Genomic DNA, 15,733 nt, shown 5'->3' with positions numbered 1-15,733 from the left:
AATTAAAATGCTTTTAAGGAGGAAAACGGTATGGGATTACAATATATTGATATAGACTGAAAAGAAACAAATCACAAAACACAGTAGTGGCAGTTCTAGTGCCACACAAGTCATATGTCTCAACATCTGTACATTATCTAGGTTGACGTGTGTAACTCTGGATTGCAGTTTGAAAATAGGCTGCTGTATTATGCTCAGGTGTAACGATAATGATATAGCATTTAGGGAAGAAGTAACCAAAGAGTATACCATACAGACTGCACAGCACAGAGCAAGGATTGACGGAGAGTGTGTGCTTTCCTTTGGTAGACAGGTGCACCGTCAGAGAGATGACCCAAGAGATGAAGAAGATAAGCAAGCTGAAAGTGATAGATTTACCTTCGTTGTAGTTTTTGGGCAGGTCAGTTCCCATGTAGGCAAAACTAAAGCATGCAATACCCAGCAAAGCGGCGAACAGTACTATCACATAAAAGATGGGGATGACTCCATATGTGCAATCCAAAATTACCTCGCTATACAATGTTATCTGATTGGGCCTGGGTCCTTCAATGGCTATCCACAAAATGCACAGAAACAGCATTATGACAGTGGTTGTGATAATAGTGATCCACTGACCACCATGCTTGACCCAGAAATCATAAGCTTTGGGCAGTTTGGCGGCCATTTTGAAGATACAGACAATCTGGAAGGAGCGAACAGCGAGACAGGACAGGCATGCCACATAGAAGACTATAAACACAGAATTGCGTAAGGTGCAGATGGCCTCTGTGGGTTTGCCAATGTAGAGGAAGACGCTGGAGGAGGACATGGACAAGCAACACAACATGAAGAAGCAGAGCCTCCCACCGGCTGACTTTACTACAGGGGTGTCATTCTTATAAAGGAACAGAACCAAGATGGCCATTGAGATGAGGATGATGGAGCTGGCCTGGAACATCAGAAAAATAGCCAACGGAGCATCAGAATGCAGATACTCTATAGAGCGCTTAGTGCATGAGGTACTGCCAATCCTGGCCCACTCATCCTTTTGGCATGCTATGCAGCTGTAGGGATCGGCTGTTGGGAGAGGAAGGGAAGAGAAAGTCTGGGTGACAGATTCTAATATGTGTACAGATAACAATTTTTGTCATGTGATTCATAGGTAATAAATGGTGCCAGGTGTTCTTTCTGACCGATTGACCTGTCAAGGAAAAACTCCAGGCAAAAACAAAGTCATGTTGCTCAGTACCTGTGTGGTTGATGTACTTTCCATCAGCGCAGATCTCACACTCAAAACAGCAGGTGTGGAAGCCAGTTTGAACTCTTCTGGAGCCAGATTTACACTCACTAGAACACTGCAGAACTGGAGCCTGCAAGAAGTAGGAACAGCTTAAAATATCACTGTGGAAAAGACCAGCATCAGTKATCACTAATTTGAATACCACGCAGTGTTTTGATGGTGTATAATGTATACTTGCATGCTTTTGAAGAATGTAGTACTAACCTTTGTGCCCTCAAACCAATGTATGAGAGTTTCATTAATATGGAAGCTTGGTGTGGGGTTGGTAAGGTATGAGCCAATGTCCACATTAGAACATGTTTYATTTTTGCAGTCCCAGTGTACAATGTCGTAATGAGCCGGTGGGTCCCCGTTCTCATCAAACTCTATACTTTGATTGTCCAATTTGAATTTGACTTGTTTTAGTGCCTCTGTGACCTGGGAATGCAAGACAAAATGGTCAAATAAAAGATGGCGTCAATTATTAACCATATTGTTAACCATATTTTTGGTGATGTGGTTGACCATAAGGCTTCATGTTGAAGGAGATGCAGCTCAGTTACCATGTAAGGATAAGCAATGATTTCTGAGTTGGCACAGTTCCGTGTCCCAMACCGCAAAGCATTGTGGAGTGCATGAGCCACAGCATACACTGCAGAGTAGATGACAAAGCTGTATGTCGGGTCCTCTCCAATAATTGTCTGGGCACTGGTGGAGTTGCAGTCAGAGCAAATCTGACCACATCTTTCCTTCAAGTCCATGTCAGTGCATGCATTCTCATGTCTGGATTTTACTGTGTTGTTAATGAACTCATCAAATCCTCTCAGGTCCTTGTGCCTCTGTACAGTGACACCKAAGACCGTCCCTATCCTCTCAATCTGACTCTTCTTGATCAACTCTTGGTTCATGGACCATGTCTCACTAGCGATCCATATCTTCTCCTTCACTCTGAGATCTATGGCCTTTTGGATGAAAGGAATGACAAACTCCACATTGGCAAAGACTASAATAACCTGGACATTGAACATGGCTATGTTGTTGAATAGACGCCCTATTAAGGATTGGTTTTGGGGAATGGTGTCTTGGTACGCCAAACAGATGTTAGCTGGTCTAATCTCATCCTGAAAAACTGCCAAGGCGTCTCTGCTGTAGTCATTGTCACCACCGATGAAAGCCACCCAGTTCCAGTTAAACTGTTGGAGTATACGGACTATAGACTCCACCTGATATTTGTCACTGGGAATGGTTCGGAAAAAGGAGGGAAATCTGTTTTTGGAGCTCAGTTTGACACTTGATGCCCCATGAGTCACCTGTTGAAGTAAAACACAAAACGATAATGCTTTTTGAGAACAAGGATTGTTACAGTACAGGTACATTTATATTGCAGTGTTCTACAGACCCATTCCTGAAGAGTACAAACACAAGGCAGCTACTGTATAAATAGCACCATCATGAGGTTATATTGTGCCATAAAATACTACTTACCATTGGAATCATCTCAGACATGTACAGAGGGGCAACACTGATGGTTTGGCTGCTTCCAAACGGGCCAGTGACTGAGATGACTTTAGGTCTGTAGTTTGTACCGTTCCACACGGGGATGGCTCCTCTTCTCTTTTGGGTCAGAAAGTCCAGAGCAGCCCCATAACTGAGCAAGTCTGAGCAGTAGTCAAAAATCTCATAGCCCAGGCTGACACCAGGCAACAGCAATGTGGAGTTGTTGATCTCTTCAATAGCAAACCTCATGACTTGAATCTGCTGGTAGCTTGCTGAGGAAAATTTAAACCTGGAATGTAGAAGGTTGCATAGTTTTACTGTCAATGTGTGCAACAAAAAAAGTTTGACCTTTACAGTATTGTTTTTTTCCCCCAGGGGTGAAAGCAGACTTTGACTTACCTGTGACATTGAAGCACCTCAGGTTTTCTGTTTTCAGTGTCAGTCGCTGTACCAGTCACTCCATACTTCTCATGCAGCTGGAATAGTCCTCCCAGAATGTAGTCTCCATCCAGGCTGAGTTGTGGTAAAGAGGAGCATGTGTCACTTTGTTTCATCAGGTGAAATGACACCATCACCACAAGAAACAACATTGTAGGTTTCTAAGTAAGAGTGAGTTGTTAGAGCAGAGGCTGAAATGCTCTCCATCTACTGAGGTGACTGATACCAATCATCTTTCACTCTGTTTTACATGTTGCGTTACTTCCTTGTTTTTGTTCCGTGCTTCTGATACCTGGATAACCACATCCACCTTTCCATGGTCAGGCTATTATGGAAACATGTCTTGAGGTTTATGAAAATATCTGTCATATCTGTCAGGTCTTTCACATATCCCTTTATACAAAATAATTTGACATTTCCACCAGAGGAGGCTGGTGGGAGGAGCTATAGGAGGACGGGCGCATTAATAGATGGAATGCGGTGTGTGGGTAAAATCGCTGGGGAAGCCAAGCCAGAATAAATAGCCATATTACAACCTATGTGTTGTGATAATTCATAGTTCATATGCCTTGAAACCGTGATACATAGGCCTAAGGCTGAGACAATAAGAAGACACAGTGGCAGAATAAATTCAACCACGCCTTTGTTTCTTCACAAAACCAGAGAGCAACCTGTCTGGTGAAAGTCCACAAAGCATATTGCATGTACCAATCAGTTACATGACCTACAGCATGGTCAAGCAATTTAATGTTTCCGACATTTTAGGACCACTAAAGAACTATTGCTTTAGAACCACTGAGAGTTACTGCAGGTCCCAAAGAAAACAGGAGCTGCCTCCACTATTCCAGCACCATTTCACCTTTAACATCATCAAATCACCTCTGCTTAGTCTAATACAGTGACAACTAAAAGATACCAAAAACAATTTAGTCCAATAAACATTAGATAAATATGATGTAGTCATGCGCGTTTGTGCAAATAGAAAAAACATGTTGACTCACCATACTTGTAGAGAATGCCAATGCCATTCTCTCTTTCACATTTATAAAACGGTCTATCACTCTGTCATACAGTACACTTTCATTTTTTGTCCTAGGCTACCTGGCTAAAATGCTTGCTCGCCTAATTTCATTTCATGGGCAATGTTAGCTAGTTAACATTAGCCTTCTACATCTAGCTACATATTGAACTTCCATCCTCTCTGGCCAGGGGCACAATGTATGAATTTATGGTTGGATCAGAATCGCCATTATAATCATTGGCCAGTACAGAGAATGAATTAAAACCACAAGTCCAAATCCCTATCATCCATAGCTAATTTAGGAAAGGGACAATTTTAGATAACTAGCTAACCACCAGAGGACAATACAATGAGATGCACAACCAGCTTCTGTCAATGTTTGCTCTCGATGCAATGTGATTGGAGTGAAGCCAAATCCAAACTGACTTCCCTTGACACTTTTTGTGTGCGCCAGGACCATTCACAGTTGATCTACACTGATTGGCTATTATTTTATACAAAAGGCTCGCTGGCTTGCCTTGCATTCAATGCTACTGGCGGCATCAATGTCATACTCTTTTGAACCAAACAGCACTATGCAATTTACATATGTTCATCATTTGCATCTGAAAGACACTGTTCATGCACCACTTGTTGCCATCCCCACAAAATAGCTTGAAAACAGAGTTTTACAKCAGTCCTGCCTAGGGTTGCATGTAGTGACCAAAGTGGCTCCGATAGACATGGCAGCTCTGTTTCTAGCTCCTAATGCTAAATATGTGTATGGAGGGGTATATTACTGGTAACTTTCGAAGTTTACCAACCAGCATTTGGGTAATTTCAAGTTTCTTTTGAATTTTTAATCACAGGACATCTGGTGGTATTTTGTGGTACTTCAGATTATCACAGGCGTCTAATTATCTCTGTCCCTCTGCATGGCCTTATTTATCACATGTAAAATATATGAATTAATCAGATAACATGATCCTAAATATGAACCATCAACTTAGGGAATACCATTTGTTTTAATATGAGGATTTCAGCATTTAATCTACTTTATTTTTTACAAACTTATCTTTGTTAAAGTTTTCGCACCAAACTGGTGGCAGTTGTGAAAAGTCAAGTTGGAAGAGTTGCAGAGTTTATTGAAAATAATGCCATCTTTTAGATTGTTTCATTAATTAGGTTATTTTCTAATTAACCATATGGTCTATCCACTAGAAACTCATCGACCCAATGCCATTTTTGTGTGTAAAATAGTTATGGCATTCTCTGAAAGGTACATGTTTACATCTTCAATATACATCCCCACAAAAATACATCCTTCAAATGCCCAGCTACCATAAACATTCAGAGCATTGTTCATTGCTTATAACAAGGGTAATTTAATATTCAATAATACAAGGACACTTAGGTGTAATTCTTATGAAATATTTTATTTAAAGTTAATTCATGTCAATGTTCCAATAGGAACAGAAGTTTCCAGCACAGCAAGCTTGTCCTGAAAAGAAATAGATACATTTTTAAAATGGCTGGTATGACAAACACTTGAAATGATTGCAACTTAAACTGACATTAAAACTGTAAAGTAGGCAGCATTGAAACATTCACTAGACTATGAAAACCTCCCCAGCTCTTCCTCTACAGCTGGGAATACTGTGACGGTTAAGGAGGTAGCTCAGTGGAACATGTCAAGTGAGTTGAGTTGTCACCATGAATGCTAAGGTGTCAAAGAAAGCTAAGGAGCAGGTTGCTGGGATAGAAGGGTCAAAGGTTGAGAGAGTGGGGGTTGGACAGATGCCTTTGGTGGACGAAGCGGCAGCGTTTCTGCAGGGGTACATGGAGCCTGCCGAGTGGAGAGAAGATTACCAAGGACCAGCTCTAGCTGCCACCTCAATCATCTCCTTCTCAGCCTGTTTGTCCTCAATCGGCTCCTCCACACCCTCTTCTTTTCTGGCTACCACCCCCTCCTCTCCTATAACTGTCCCTTCCTGCACCTCCTCTACCTTATTCATAACAGCAACTGACATGTTTTTCTCCTCCTCCCAAGGAGCGACTGCCAAGCTTTTAAACTTCACCTTCTCCACTCTATAAGTGACTGCCAAGGTCTCCTCCACCCTTTTCTCACTGTCTGGCTGTCTCTCCTCAGCCCGAATGGGCAAACTCTTCTCCCTGTCCTCCAACACTCTCCAGGGTTTACTGGTGATCAGGCTTTTCACTGAAGGATACTTCAAGGCTGGCCCTGGTTACATCAGGCAGAACCACAGGTTACAGATCAGCATCATCTAAGATGAATTAGAGAAAAGAGGTGGTCCAGCATTAACTGTGTTGTATACTTACAAACCTCTGACACTTCACAGACAGAATCACAGCAGGAGCACACAGAGGGAGGGTCATACAGCTCCTCCCACCTAACAAGAAATAACAACCAGGGGTGTAATCATTAGTCCAAAACGTTTTGCAACGGAGATTGGAGTAAACAAACGGAAAACATTTTGCAACAAACAAGAGTTTCTATTGGACAAATTCAGGTAGGTCACTCACTGTTTCATTAGCTTTTGTTTGGTTTCTAGTGAATAAACCCCTGGTTAACCAGTGCAAAAAACAATGTAGCATGAAATAACTGAATTACTTAATGTTTTCATTATTATCATCAGTGTCCTACACATTGATCATGACCAGTCTATGTAACTTGTGATGTAATTCTTGAGCAAATTATTGTGATCGACAGTGGTGTAAAGTAAAAATACTTTGAGGTACAACCCTTTTGGGGAGATCTGTACTTTACTATTTAYATTGACTTTTTATTTTACTAGTTATTCCTAAAGAAAATGCACTTTTTAATCCCATACATGTTCCCTGACACCCAAAAGTACTGGTTACATTTCGAATGCTTAGCAGGACAGAAAATGTTCCAATTCACAGACTTATCAAGAGAACTCACGGGTCATCACTACTGTCTGATCTTGCAGACTTACTAAACACATGCTTTGTTTGTAAATGTCTGAGTATTGGTGTGCCCCTGGCTACCTATAAATAAATAAGAAAATAGTGCCGTCTGGTTTGCATATACAAGGAATTTGAGAAGATTTATAGCATTTACTTTTGATATTTAAGTAGATTTCAAATAAAATACTTTTAGATTTTTACTCAAGTAGTATTTTACTGGGTGGCTTACTTTTACTTGTTAAAGGTATCTTTACTTTTAATCAAGTATGACAATTGGGTACTTTTCCCACCACTGGATATAGAAATAGATGAGATTGGTCGAGGTTACTGTTGGAATCTCAAAAAKACAGTTTACCTTCCCACTGCTCTATTGTACGTGCAGGACTTGGCGCTCCACTTTGAAGTGAATTTCATGACAGTCATAGTACAGTGCAGGTAGAGACGCTGTGGAACAGAGTATGATACAGTGGGGAGAACAAGTATTTGATACAYTGCCGATTTTGCAGGTTTTCCTACTTACAAAGCATGTAGAGGTCTGTAATTTTTATCATAGGTACACTTCAACTGTGAGAGACGGAATCTAAAACAAAAATTCAGAAAATCACATTGTATGATTTTTAAGTAATTHATTTGCATTTTATTGCATGACATAAGTATTTGATCACCTACCAACCAGTAARAATTCCGGCTCTCACAGACCTGTGAGTTTCTTTAAGAAGCCCTCCTGTTCTCCACTCATTACCTGTATTAACTGCACCTGTTTGAACTCGTTACCTGTATAAAAGACACCTGTCCACACACTCATCAAACAAACTCCAACCTCTCCACAATGGCCAAGACCAGAGAGCTGTGTAAGGACATCAGGGATAAAATTGTCAGACTGCAAAGGCTAGGATGGGCTACAGGACAATAGGCAAGCAGCTTGGTGAGAAGGCAAACAACTGTTGGCAGAATTATTGAAATGGAAGAAGTTTCAAATGACGGTCAATCACCCTCGGTCTCGGGCTCCATGCAAGATCTCACCTCGTGGGGCATCAATGATCATGAGGAAGGTGAGGGATCAGCCCAGAACTACACGGCAGGACCTGGTCAATGACCTGAAGAGAGCTGGGCCACAGTCTCAAAGAAAAATTAGTAAACACACTACGCCGTCATGGATTAAAATCCTGCAAGGTCCCCCTGCTCAAGCCAGCGCATGTCAAGGCCGTCTGAAGTTTGCCAATGACCATCTGGATGATCCAGAGGAGGAATGGGAGAAGGTCATGTGGTCTGAAGGACAAAAATAGAGCTTTTTGTCTAAACTCCACTTGCCGTGTTTGGAGGAAGAGAAGGATGAGTACAACCCCAAGAACACCATCCCAACCGTGAAGCATCATTCTTTGGGGATGCTTTTCTGCAAAGGGGACAGGACGACTGCACTGTATTGAGGGGAGGAGGATGGGCCATGTATCGCGAGATCTTGGCCAACAATCTCCATCCCTCAAGTAAGAGCATTGAAGATGGGTCGGTGGCTGGGTCTTCCAGCCATGACCACACAGCCAGGGCAACTAAGGAGTGGCTCCGTAAGAAGCATCTCAAGGTCCTGGAGTGGCCTAAGCCAGTCTCCAGACCTGAACCCAATAGAACTCTTTGGAGGGACTGAAAGTCCGTATTGCCTAGCGACAGCCCCGAAACCTGAAGGATCTGGAGAAGGTCTGTATGGAGGAGTGGGCCAAAATCCCTGCTGCAGTGTGTGCAAACCTGTCAAGAACTACAGGAAACTATGATCTCTGTAATTGCAAATAAAGGTTTCTGTACCAAATATTAAGTTCTGCTTTTCTGATGTATCAAATACTATGTCAGCAATAAAATGCAAATAAATTACTTAAAAATCATACAATGTGATTTTTCTGGATTTTTGTTTTAGATTCCGTCTCTCACAGTTGAAGTGTACCTATGATAAAAAATTACAGACCTCTACATGCTTTGTAAAGTAGGACATGCAAAATCAGCAGTCTATCAATACTTGTTCTCCCCATTGGGTGTTATATTATATATATACACTGCTCAAAAAATAAAGGAACACTAATAACACATCCTAGATCGGAATGAATGAACTATTCTTATTAAATTACTTTTCTTTACATAGTTGAATGTGCTGACAACAAAAATCACACAAATTATCAATGGAATCAAATGTATCAACCCATGGAGGTATGGATTGGAGTCACACTCAAAATTAAAGTGGAAAACCACACTACAGGCTGATCCAACTTTGATGTAATGTCCTTAAAAACAAGTCAAAATGAGGCTCCGTAGTGTGTGTGGCCTCCACGTGCCTGTATGACCTCCCTACAACGCCTGGGAATGGCTCCTGATGAGGTGGGGATGGTCTCCTGCGGGATCTCCTCCAGACCTGGACTAAAGCATCCGCAACTCCTGGACAGTCTGTGGTGCAACGTGGCGTTGGTGGATGGAGCGAGACATGGATGTCCCAGATGTGCTCAATTGATTCAGGTCTGGGGAACGGCGCGGGCCAGTCCATAGCATCAATGCCTTCCTCTTTGCAGGAACTGCTGACACACTCCAGCCACATGAGGTCTAGCATTGTCTTGCATTAGGAGGAACCCAGGGCCAACCTCACCAGCATATGGTCTCACAAGGGTCTGAGGATCTCATCTCGGTTCCTAATGGCAGTCAGGCTACCTCTGGCGAGCCCATGGAGGGCTGTGCGGCCCCCAAAGAAATGCCACCCACACCATGACTGACCCAACCGCCAAACCGGTCATGCTGGAGGATGTTGCAGGCAGCAGAACGTTCTCCACGGCGTCTCCAGACTGCCACATGTGCTCAGTATGAACTGCTTTCATCTGTGAAGGCACAGGGCGCCAGTGGCGAATTTGCCAATCTTGGTGTTCTCTGGCAAATGCCAAACGTCCTGCACGGTGTTCTGGGCTGTAAGCAGAACCCCCACCTGTGGACGTCGGGCCCTCATACCACCCTCATGGAGTCTGTTTCTGACCGTTTGAGCAGACACATGCACATTTGTGGCTGCTGGAGGTCATTTTGCAGGCTCTGGCAGTGCTCCTTTGCACAAAGGCAGAGGTGCGGTCCTGCTGCTGGGTTGTTGCCCTCCTACGGCCTCCTCCACGTCTCCTGATGTACTGGCCTGTCTCCGGTAGCGCCTCCATGCTCTGGACCACTACGCTGACAGACACAGCAAACCTTTCTTGCACAGCTCGCCTTGATGTGCCATCCTGGATGAGCTGCACTACCTGAGCCACTTGGTGTGGGTTGTAGACTCCGTCTCATGCTACCACTAGAGTGAAGCACCGCCAGCATTCAAAAGTGACCAAAACATCAGCCAGGAAGCATAGGAACTGAGAAGTGGTCTGTGGTCACCACCTGCAGAAACCACTCCTTTATTGGGGGTGTCTTGCTAATTGCCTATAAGTTCCACCTGTTGTCTATTCCATTTGCACAACAGCATGTGAAATTTGTCAATCAGTGTTGCTTCCTAAGTGGACAGTTTGATTTCACAGAAGTGTGATTGACTTGGAGTTACATTGTGTTGTTTAAGTGTTCCCTTTATTTTTTTGAGCAGTGTATATCCCCCTATTCACTGGTGTTGTGGAAACATTTGTGTGCCATAAAAGGATATAGCCCAACCTTGGCAGTGATTTGGGGGAAACAGGAAAGCATCCACAGTGCATCCACAGCAGAACATTTGACTCTGGAGAAGAACTGGGACTGACTACCTTTCCGCTTGCTGTCCACCATACATCTAAAAACACATACACGTGGATATACCCACCACTAGAATTGATTGATACAAATGCTATATCTACATCAGTGTGTGAGAATTTAAGTGTTTGATTACCCAAAGTTGTGAATGACTTCAAGGCGAGGTGTGGCATTTGGGTCCTTGGATGTTGTAACAAAGCAGGAATCAACAAACACACTCATCTTTGGGGACAAAAGCAGCGTAGGCTTTGAAGTACATTGGCTCCTCAAGCATGTAGCCCTCTTCTGACGACAATTGTTCCCATTGCTCTGTATTTGGAGAACGATTTGCCCCTCATTCTCTGCCCCTTAAATCAACTTGCAAACTCTTGTAATGGGACATGTTTACTTACCATTGCATGCAGTGAGCCTAAAGATGTGTTTGCCATTCATACTCTTCCAGAGATTGCGGTCATGCATCTCAGGTACATAGCCAACTTTGTAGGAGTAGTGGAATCTCTTAAGGAAATGGATGGTAAACAGCAAAAAACACTCATCACACAGTAGTAAGACTGAAGTATAAATGCCTACTGTAGGCTAGTCTAGTGGGCATTACACCGGTTATACAGTATATGCACTGAATGGGGAGGTTGAGAGGTATGGCTCTTTTCACTGGCCCTTGTGGTTCTGGAGAAAAGCTAAGTGAGCTGGAGTACACCAGCTGGCCATTCATGGTCTGGAAGTCATTAACAGAATAAAGAGTACATATTTCAGGGTCAGTTTAAGAGTGTGCTCCTATTGGATAGTGAGGACAAAATGTATCCCAACACATCTTACCGTTTGAGTACTGCCACAGTCATTCAATCATAATGGAAGTAAAAGAAAAGTGGGGTGACCCGGGTGACAGGGCAAGTGCCCAGGAAGAGCATGGAGGCCAGACAGCTAAACCTAAGCTGACCTCTGTTGATGCGCACGGATATCTTGTTGTACCCGCACCACACTTCCACTCCACGCGGATTATGCACGGGAGAGAAGTGGTTACGCTCTGGGCTATTTTGTGGCGGAAACAAGAGGTTGGTCAAGATACTGGGGAAACGTATTTTCTCGGCGACTGGTCTGAACAAGTCCCTATCGACGACGGAAACCGCAGAGTGCTGGAACATGGGAAGGAAGTAGTATGGTGGTTCTGACCGCTGGGCACCGATGGCATCGTCTTCCCCTATCCGAGGCCTGATCACCTCACGCACTGGTACATTGCCCGGGAGGTGCGGCTCCGAAAATTGGTAGTCTTGATGCACTTGACCCTCCCATCTGTCAACATTAAAATCAGCTTCCGCTGATACTTGTGTGAATGGAAAGGCAGAAAAAATCGATGCAAACAGACAAAACATCCACGCAACTTGCGCCATGTTCAACGTGACCAAAGCCGCAGAAATAAATAATAAAACTCTGTAGTCCAGAGCGCCTCGTGGACACACTGTTGTTAGCAAACTAGTGACCATTTAAATATTAATCTTGTAGGCGCTTGATAATTGCGCTCACCTGGTTTTGGCGCAACAATTACGCACTTGGCACACACGGCGACGTTCGTTGCATGTAGGCTACTGGGCGTAGATGATCAATTAATGATTCGCGTCATTATATTTGCAATGATATATAAAAACGTATTTTGCATTGCCTACTATGTTACAATGTAAGCTTTGAGTATGTAATTCACTTATCTATCCACCAGATGCCAGTATAAACTGTGCTCTCAATTTTACTCAGTGACTTGGGTGAATACAACACTTGACCTTCACCTGTTATATTCATATTCAATAACTCTCAACTAGGAAGAGCGCAAATGTGTTGATGAACATGAGTCAAACGGTCCTAAATTGGTTCTAATTGCATGTAGTTTTATGGTATAGGTAACCATACTGCCCCCCCACCCACCACCCACCACCACCACCACCACACACACGGAGGATTGTGCCAACGTAAGCTGCGACCAAAGATACAGCTAAGGGCATAGAGTAGGCCATCAGGGTAACAAGAACCTGTCTTTAACACTTTCAGTAGCACCTTTTCATCAATCGTTACCTCCAGGAAGAAACTGGTTCAAAACAGTGGAGAAACTATGTGTACTCAGTGTAACCGTTTGATAGTAAACCACCAATCGATGTATATAGCTGTAATGCTATGTTTACACTTTACTCAGAGCTGCCTGCTACTGTACATGGGCAACAATAAAATATTGTCACAAGAGTGCAAGACTATCCAAACAATGAGACTGATTCCTAATAAGTTCATTAGTAGCAACACCAACTTTGTGGTTCTTCATGGACATCATCCCCACCACACCCAACCAACACCAGTTACACTCAGGTACAACAACAAAAAAGAATGAAATAACTTGAGGTCAAACGCAAATCTCAGATTTATTATGCCATGTCAGTGATCACTTTGCTTGCCACATCAACAGTTTGTCTTTGTGGTAGGCCTGCTACTGTATGCACATTGCTCAGATGAGGGTCTGTCGACTGAAAGCTGTGATTTGCATTTGACCTTTGTGTGCAAAAGTATACTCTTTATTCTTATATATCCAACTTTATTCTTACCCAGGTTCCCCATTCAGGCCCCGCCCAGTGGCTGACTTAAACTAAGAGTGTTTTAATACCACCTTTAACTGTTACATTTAGTCAATGCCCAACTTTCACCAGCAGGAAGAAGGCAACCAAACAAAAAACAGAAGAAAACAGGTTAATTTTTACCTTTTCTTTTTCTTGTTAAATAGTAATAAATACATGAGATGCAGTGGTTTATTTTTCCATTTTTTCTGAAGCAGGAGGGTTAAAAAGTTTATTTTTATTTATTTATCTGTCTGTTTGTTTTCTTTAGCAGCAATCCGAACATGGTTGAAAGTGGAGATAGCAGCCGAGAGAGTAGTTCACTTTTTTTTTTACTTGATGGCAAACAGCACTCACAGAGTGTCGTGAAGGAGGGAGGGAAGGGGAGAAAAAAGACAGGAGAAAGAAAAAAGAGGCCAGAGAAGTCGAGTCATGGGGGCTGTAGGGGTAAGGAGGGCATGAAAGTGTCCCCTCATAAGTATGTACTCCTCCCTCCTGCTATATATTGCCCCCCCCCCCCTTCCAACAGAAAAATGGGGCAGAGAGGAGAAAGAAAAGAGCGAGAGATCGAGACAGAGTGAGCAAGATTTGGCTTAGCATATCCAGAGTTAATCCAACCCAAAATGTGTGTTACGTTTCTGTAGTTTACGGTCCAAAACAAAAGTGAGTAAGAAAAGAGAGAGAGAAAGAGGGTGAAAGATTCTGGTTAGATGTTGAAGTAGAAGGCAGACTATTTTCTTTTTAAACAACAGGGAAGCATTTTGGTTTTCCTTGTGGCAAAATGTTTAGTTGTTTTTTGTTCTTCTTGAATCACTTCCTCCTTTTGTGTAGAAGTTCTGTTCCCCCTCTCCTCTTGAAAGCGTCTCACTTCGTCAAATGTTTCAGCCTCCTCATCGTATAGTTTCTCACTGTGTGGTGACTACGGTTTTTGTCATTTGCTTCATTTTATTTCTATGATCGGTTTCATAGTTTAAGATATATAAGCCAGTGTCAAGCGAGAGAAGAATTTTTTTTTAACAAAAGTGTGTGTGTGTGTGTTTCGGGGGTGAGATATACTGAACTAAAAAACAAACTAAAAAGACCCTAGTTTGTTTGTTTTTCTGTGTATGCGCAAGTGTTTTCTGTCCATCAGCAAATAAAACTAAACCTGTATAAATTTAAATAAAAATGAATAAATAAACCACCTCTCAATTTAGCGCTCTTCCGATCTCCCCATTTACCCTCCTCCTCGTGTAGTGATGTTTAATAAATAAAACATGTACAATTAAACCTAGACTTCAAAAAATAGATTTTAAAAATAGCATAAGGGTATTCTCTCGTGCCTCCCTCTTCTTAACCAACAATTACCACTTTTCAAACCATTCATTTACCTTTGCGGTCTTCATTCCAAAAAACAACCCAAACAACAAAAATCTCGCTGCAAACCTTTCCTTAAATCACATAAAATCAAATAATATAATAATAACAATAAAAACAAACTTATCTGAAACTTTCCATTCCAACTACTGAGCCCCGTTTCTTACCTTCAACAAAAGAAAAACAAAGAAACTGAAAAAAGGATAAAAATGGTTTCAAAGCCTCTCTTACTCTCCCTCGACCTTCTCCCATGCAAAACAAAACTAAATTCCTTTGATATTTCACAAGTTTATCTCTGTAACTGTATGTGTGGCCATATTTGTTTCAAACTCAAGTGTGTATAATGTGTATGCGTGTTGAAATTGTAATGTTGTCGTTGTTAAAATTGTATGGCTTTTGGAATTTGTTCAAGATTTATCAAGAGTTGGCCGCATTCTGACCACCACCGCCTCCACTGCCGCACACACCCATCATGGTGGACTCCTCAGAGTCCGGCCTCCCCCCGCTGCCCCCTACTCCCCTGGGTGGGGGCCCCCCGGTGAGCATCCCGCCCCCGACCACGCTACCCTGGGGAGGGTTGTTATTGTTGTTACTGCCCGGGTAGCATGGGGGGATGTATCCAAGCCCGGAGGCAGCGACCAAGCTGTCCTGAGAGGCTGGGGGCTGGGCCAACTGTTGCTGGGAGCCGGCGGGGGGCGGCTGGGGGGCCATGACCGTCCTAGTCCGAAAGGCAGAGAGGCCCAGGTGGAGGTTGGAGGAGCCGTACTGGCTGGAGTCCAAGCTGGATGGGGGCGGCATGATGGAAGACTGACCCAGATGGTGGTGGTGTGTGAGGCTGAGCTCGATGCTGTCCGGCATCTGTGGGGAGGAGATGGGCATCAGGGGCTGGCCCTGTGAAGCCTGGCCCTGGGGCTGGTTCCCCTG

The 15,733-nt window shown here is 43.2% G+C and overlaps 2 protein-coding genes and 1 long non-coding RNA gene across 3 annotated transcripts; all 3 read right to left on the bottom strand.

The window, feature by feature from the left end:
- Positions 1-35: 35 nt before the first annotated feature.
- Positions 36-1,459, bottom strand: LOC112074292 (taste receptor type 1 member 1-like). Its single transcript, XM_070440460.1, has 3 exons — positions 1,454-1,459; positions 1,229-1,349; positions 36-1,056 (listed from the first exon to the last, which is right to left on the bottom strand). The coding sequence occupies exons 1-3, from the start codon at positions 1,457-1,459 to the stop codon at positions 134-136; spliced, it is 1,050 nt and encodes a 349-aa protein (XP_070296561.1). The 3' UTR covers positions 36-133.
- A 221-nt stretch (positions 1,460-1,680) lies between these two features.
- Positions 1,681-3,034, bottom strand: LOC111964609 (taste receptor type 1 member 3-like). Its single transcript, XM_070440459.1, has 3 exons — positions 2,744-3,034; positions 1,784-2,568; positions 1,681-1,696 (listed from the first exon to the last, which is right to left on the bottom strand). Exons 1-3 carry the CDS (start codon positions 3,002-3,004, stop codon positions 1,681-1,683), a joined length of 1,062 nt encoding a protein of 353 aa, XP_070296560.1. The 5' UTR covers positions 3,005-3,034.
- Positions 3,035-7,463: 4,429 nt separating this feature from the next.
- Positions 7,464-12,716, bottom strand: LOC139025367 (uncharacterized). The gene is made up of 4 exons (XR_011476946.1): positions 11,682-12,716; positions 11,258-11,363; positions 10,791-11,174; positions 7,464-7,586 (listed from the first exon to the last, which is right to left on the bottom strand). It is a non-coding gene; the product is annotated as an uncharacterized lncRNA (long non-coding RNA).
- Between the last annotated feature and the right edge of the window lie 3,017 nt (positions 12,717-15,733).

The sequence above is a fragment of the Salvelinus sp. IW2-2015 genome, unplaced genomic scaffold, assembly GCF_002910315.2.
Source record: "Salvelinus sp. IW2-2015 unplaced genomic scaffold, ASM291031v2 Un_scaffold2563, whole genome shotgun sequence".
NCBI classification, from domain to species: domain Eukaryota; kingdom Metazoa; phylum Chordata; class Actinopteri; order Salmoniformes; family Salmonidae; genus Salvelinus; species Salvelinus sp. IW2-2015.
Note: the sequence above shows the minus strand (reverse complement) of the source record. Positions and strands in the feature narration are given on the sequence as shown.

Excerpts from the sequence above, each read along its gene's own strand:
- LOC112074292 (XM_070440460.1), bottom strand. Across the intron at positions 1,057-1,228 it reads AAAGTACATCAACCACACAG|CCGATCCCTACAGCTGCATA; the intron begins GTACTGAGCAAC and ends CTCTCCCAACAG.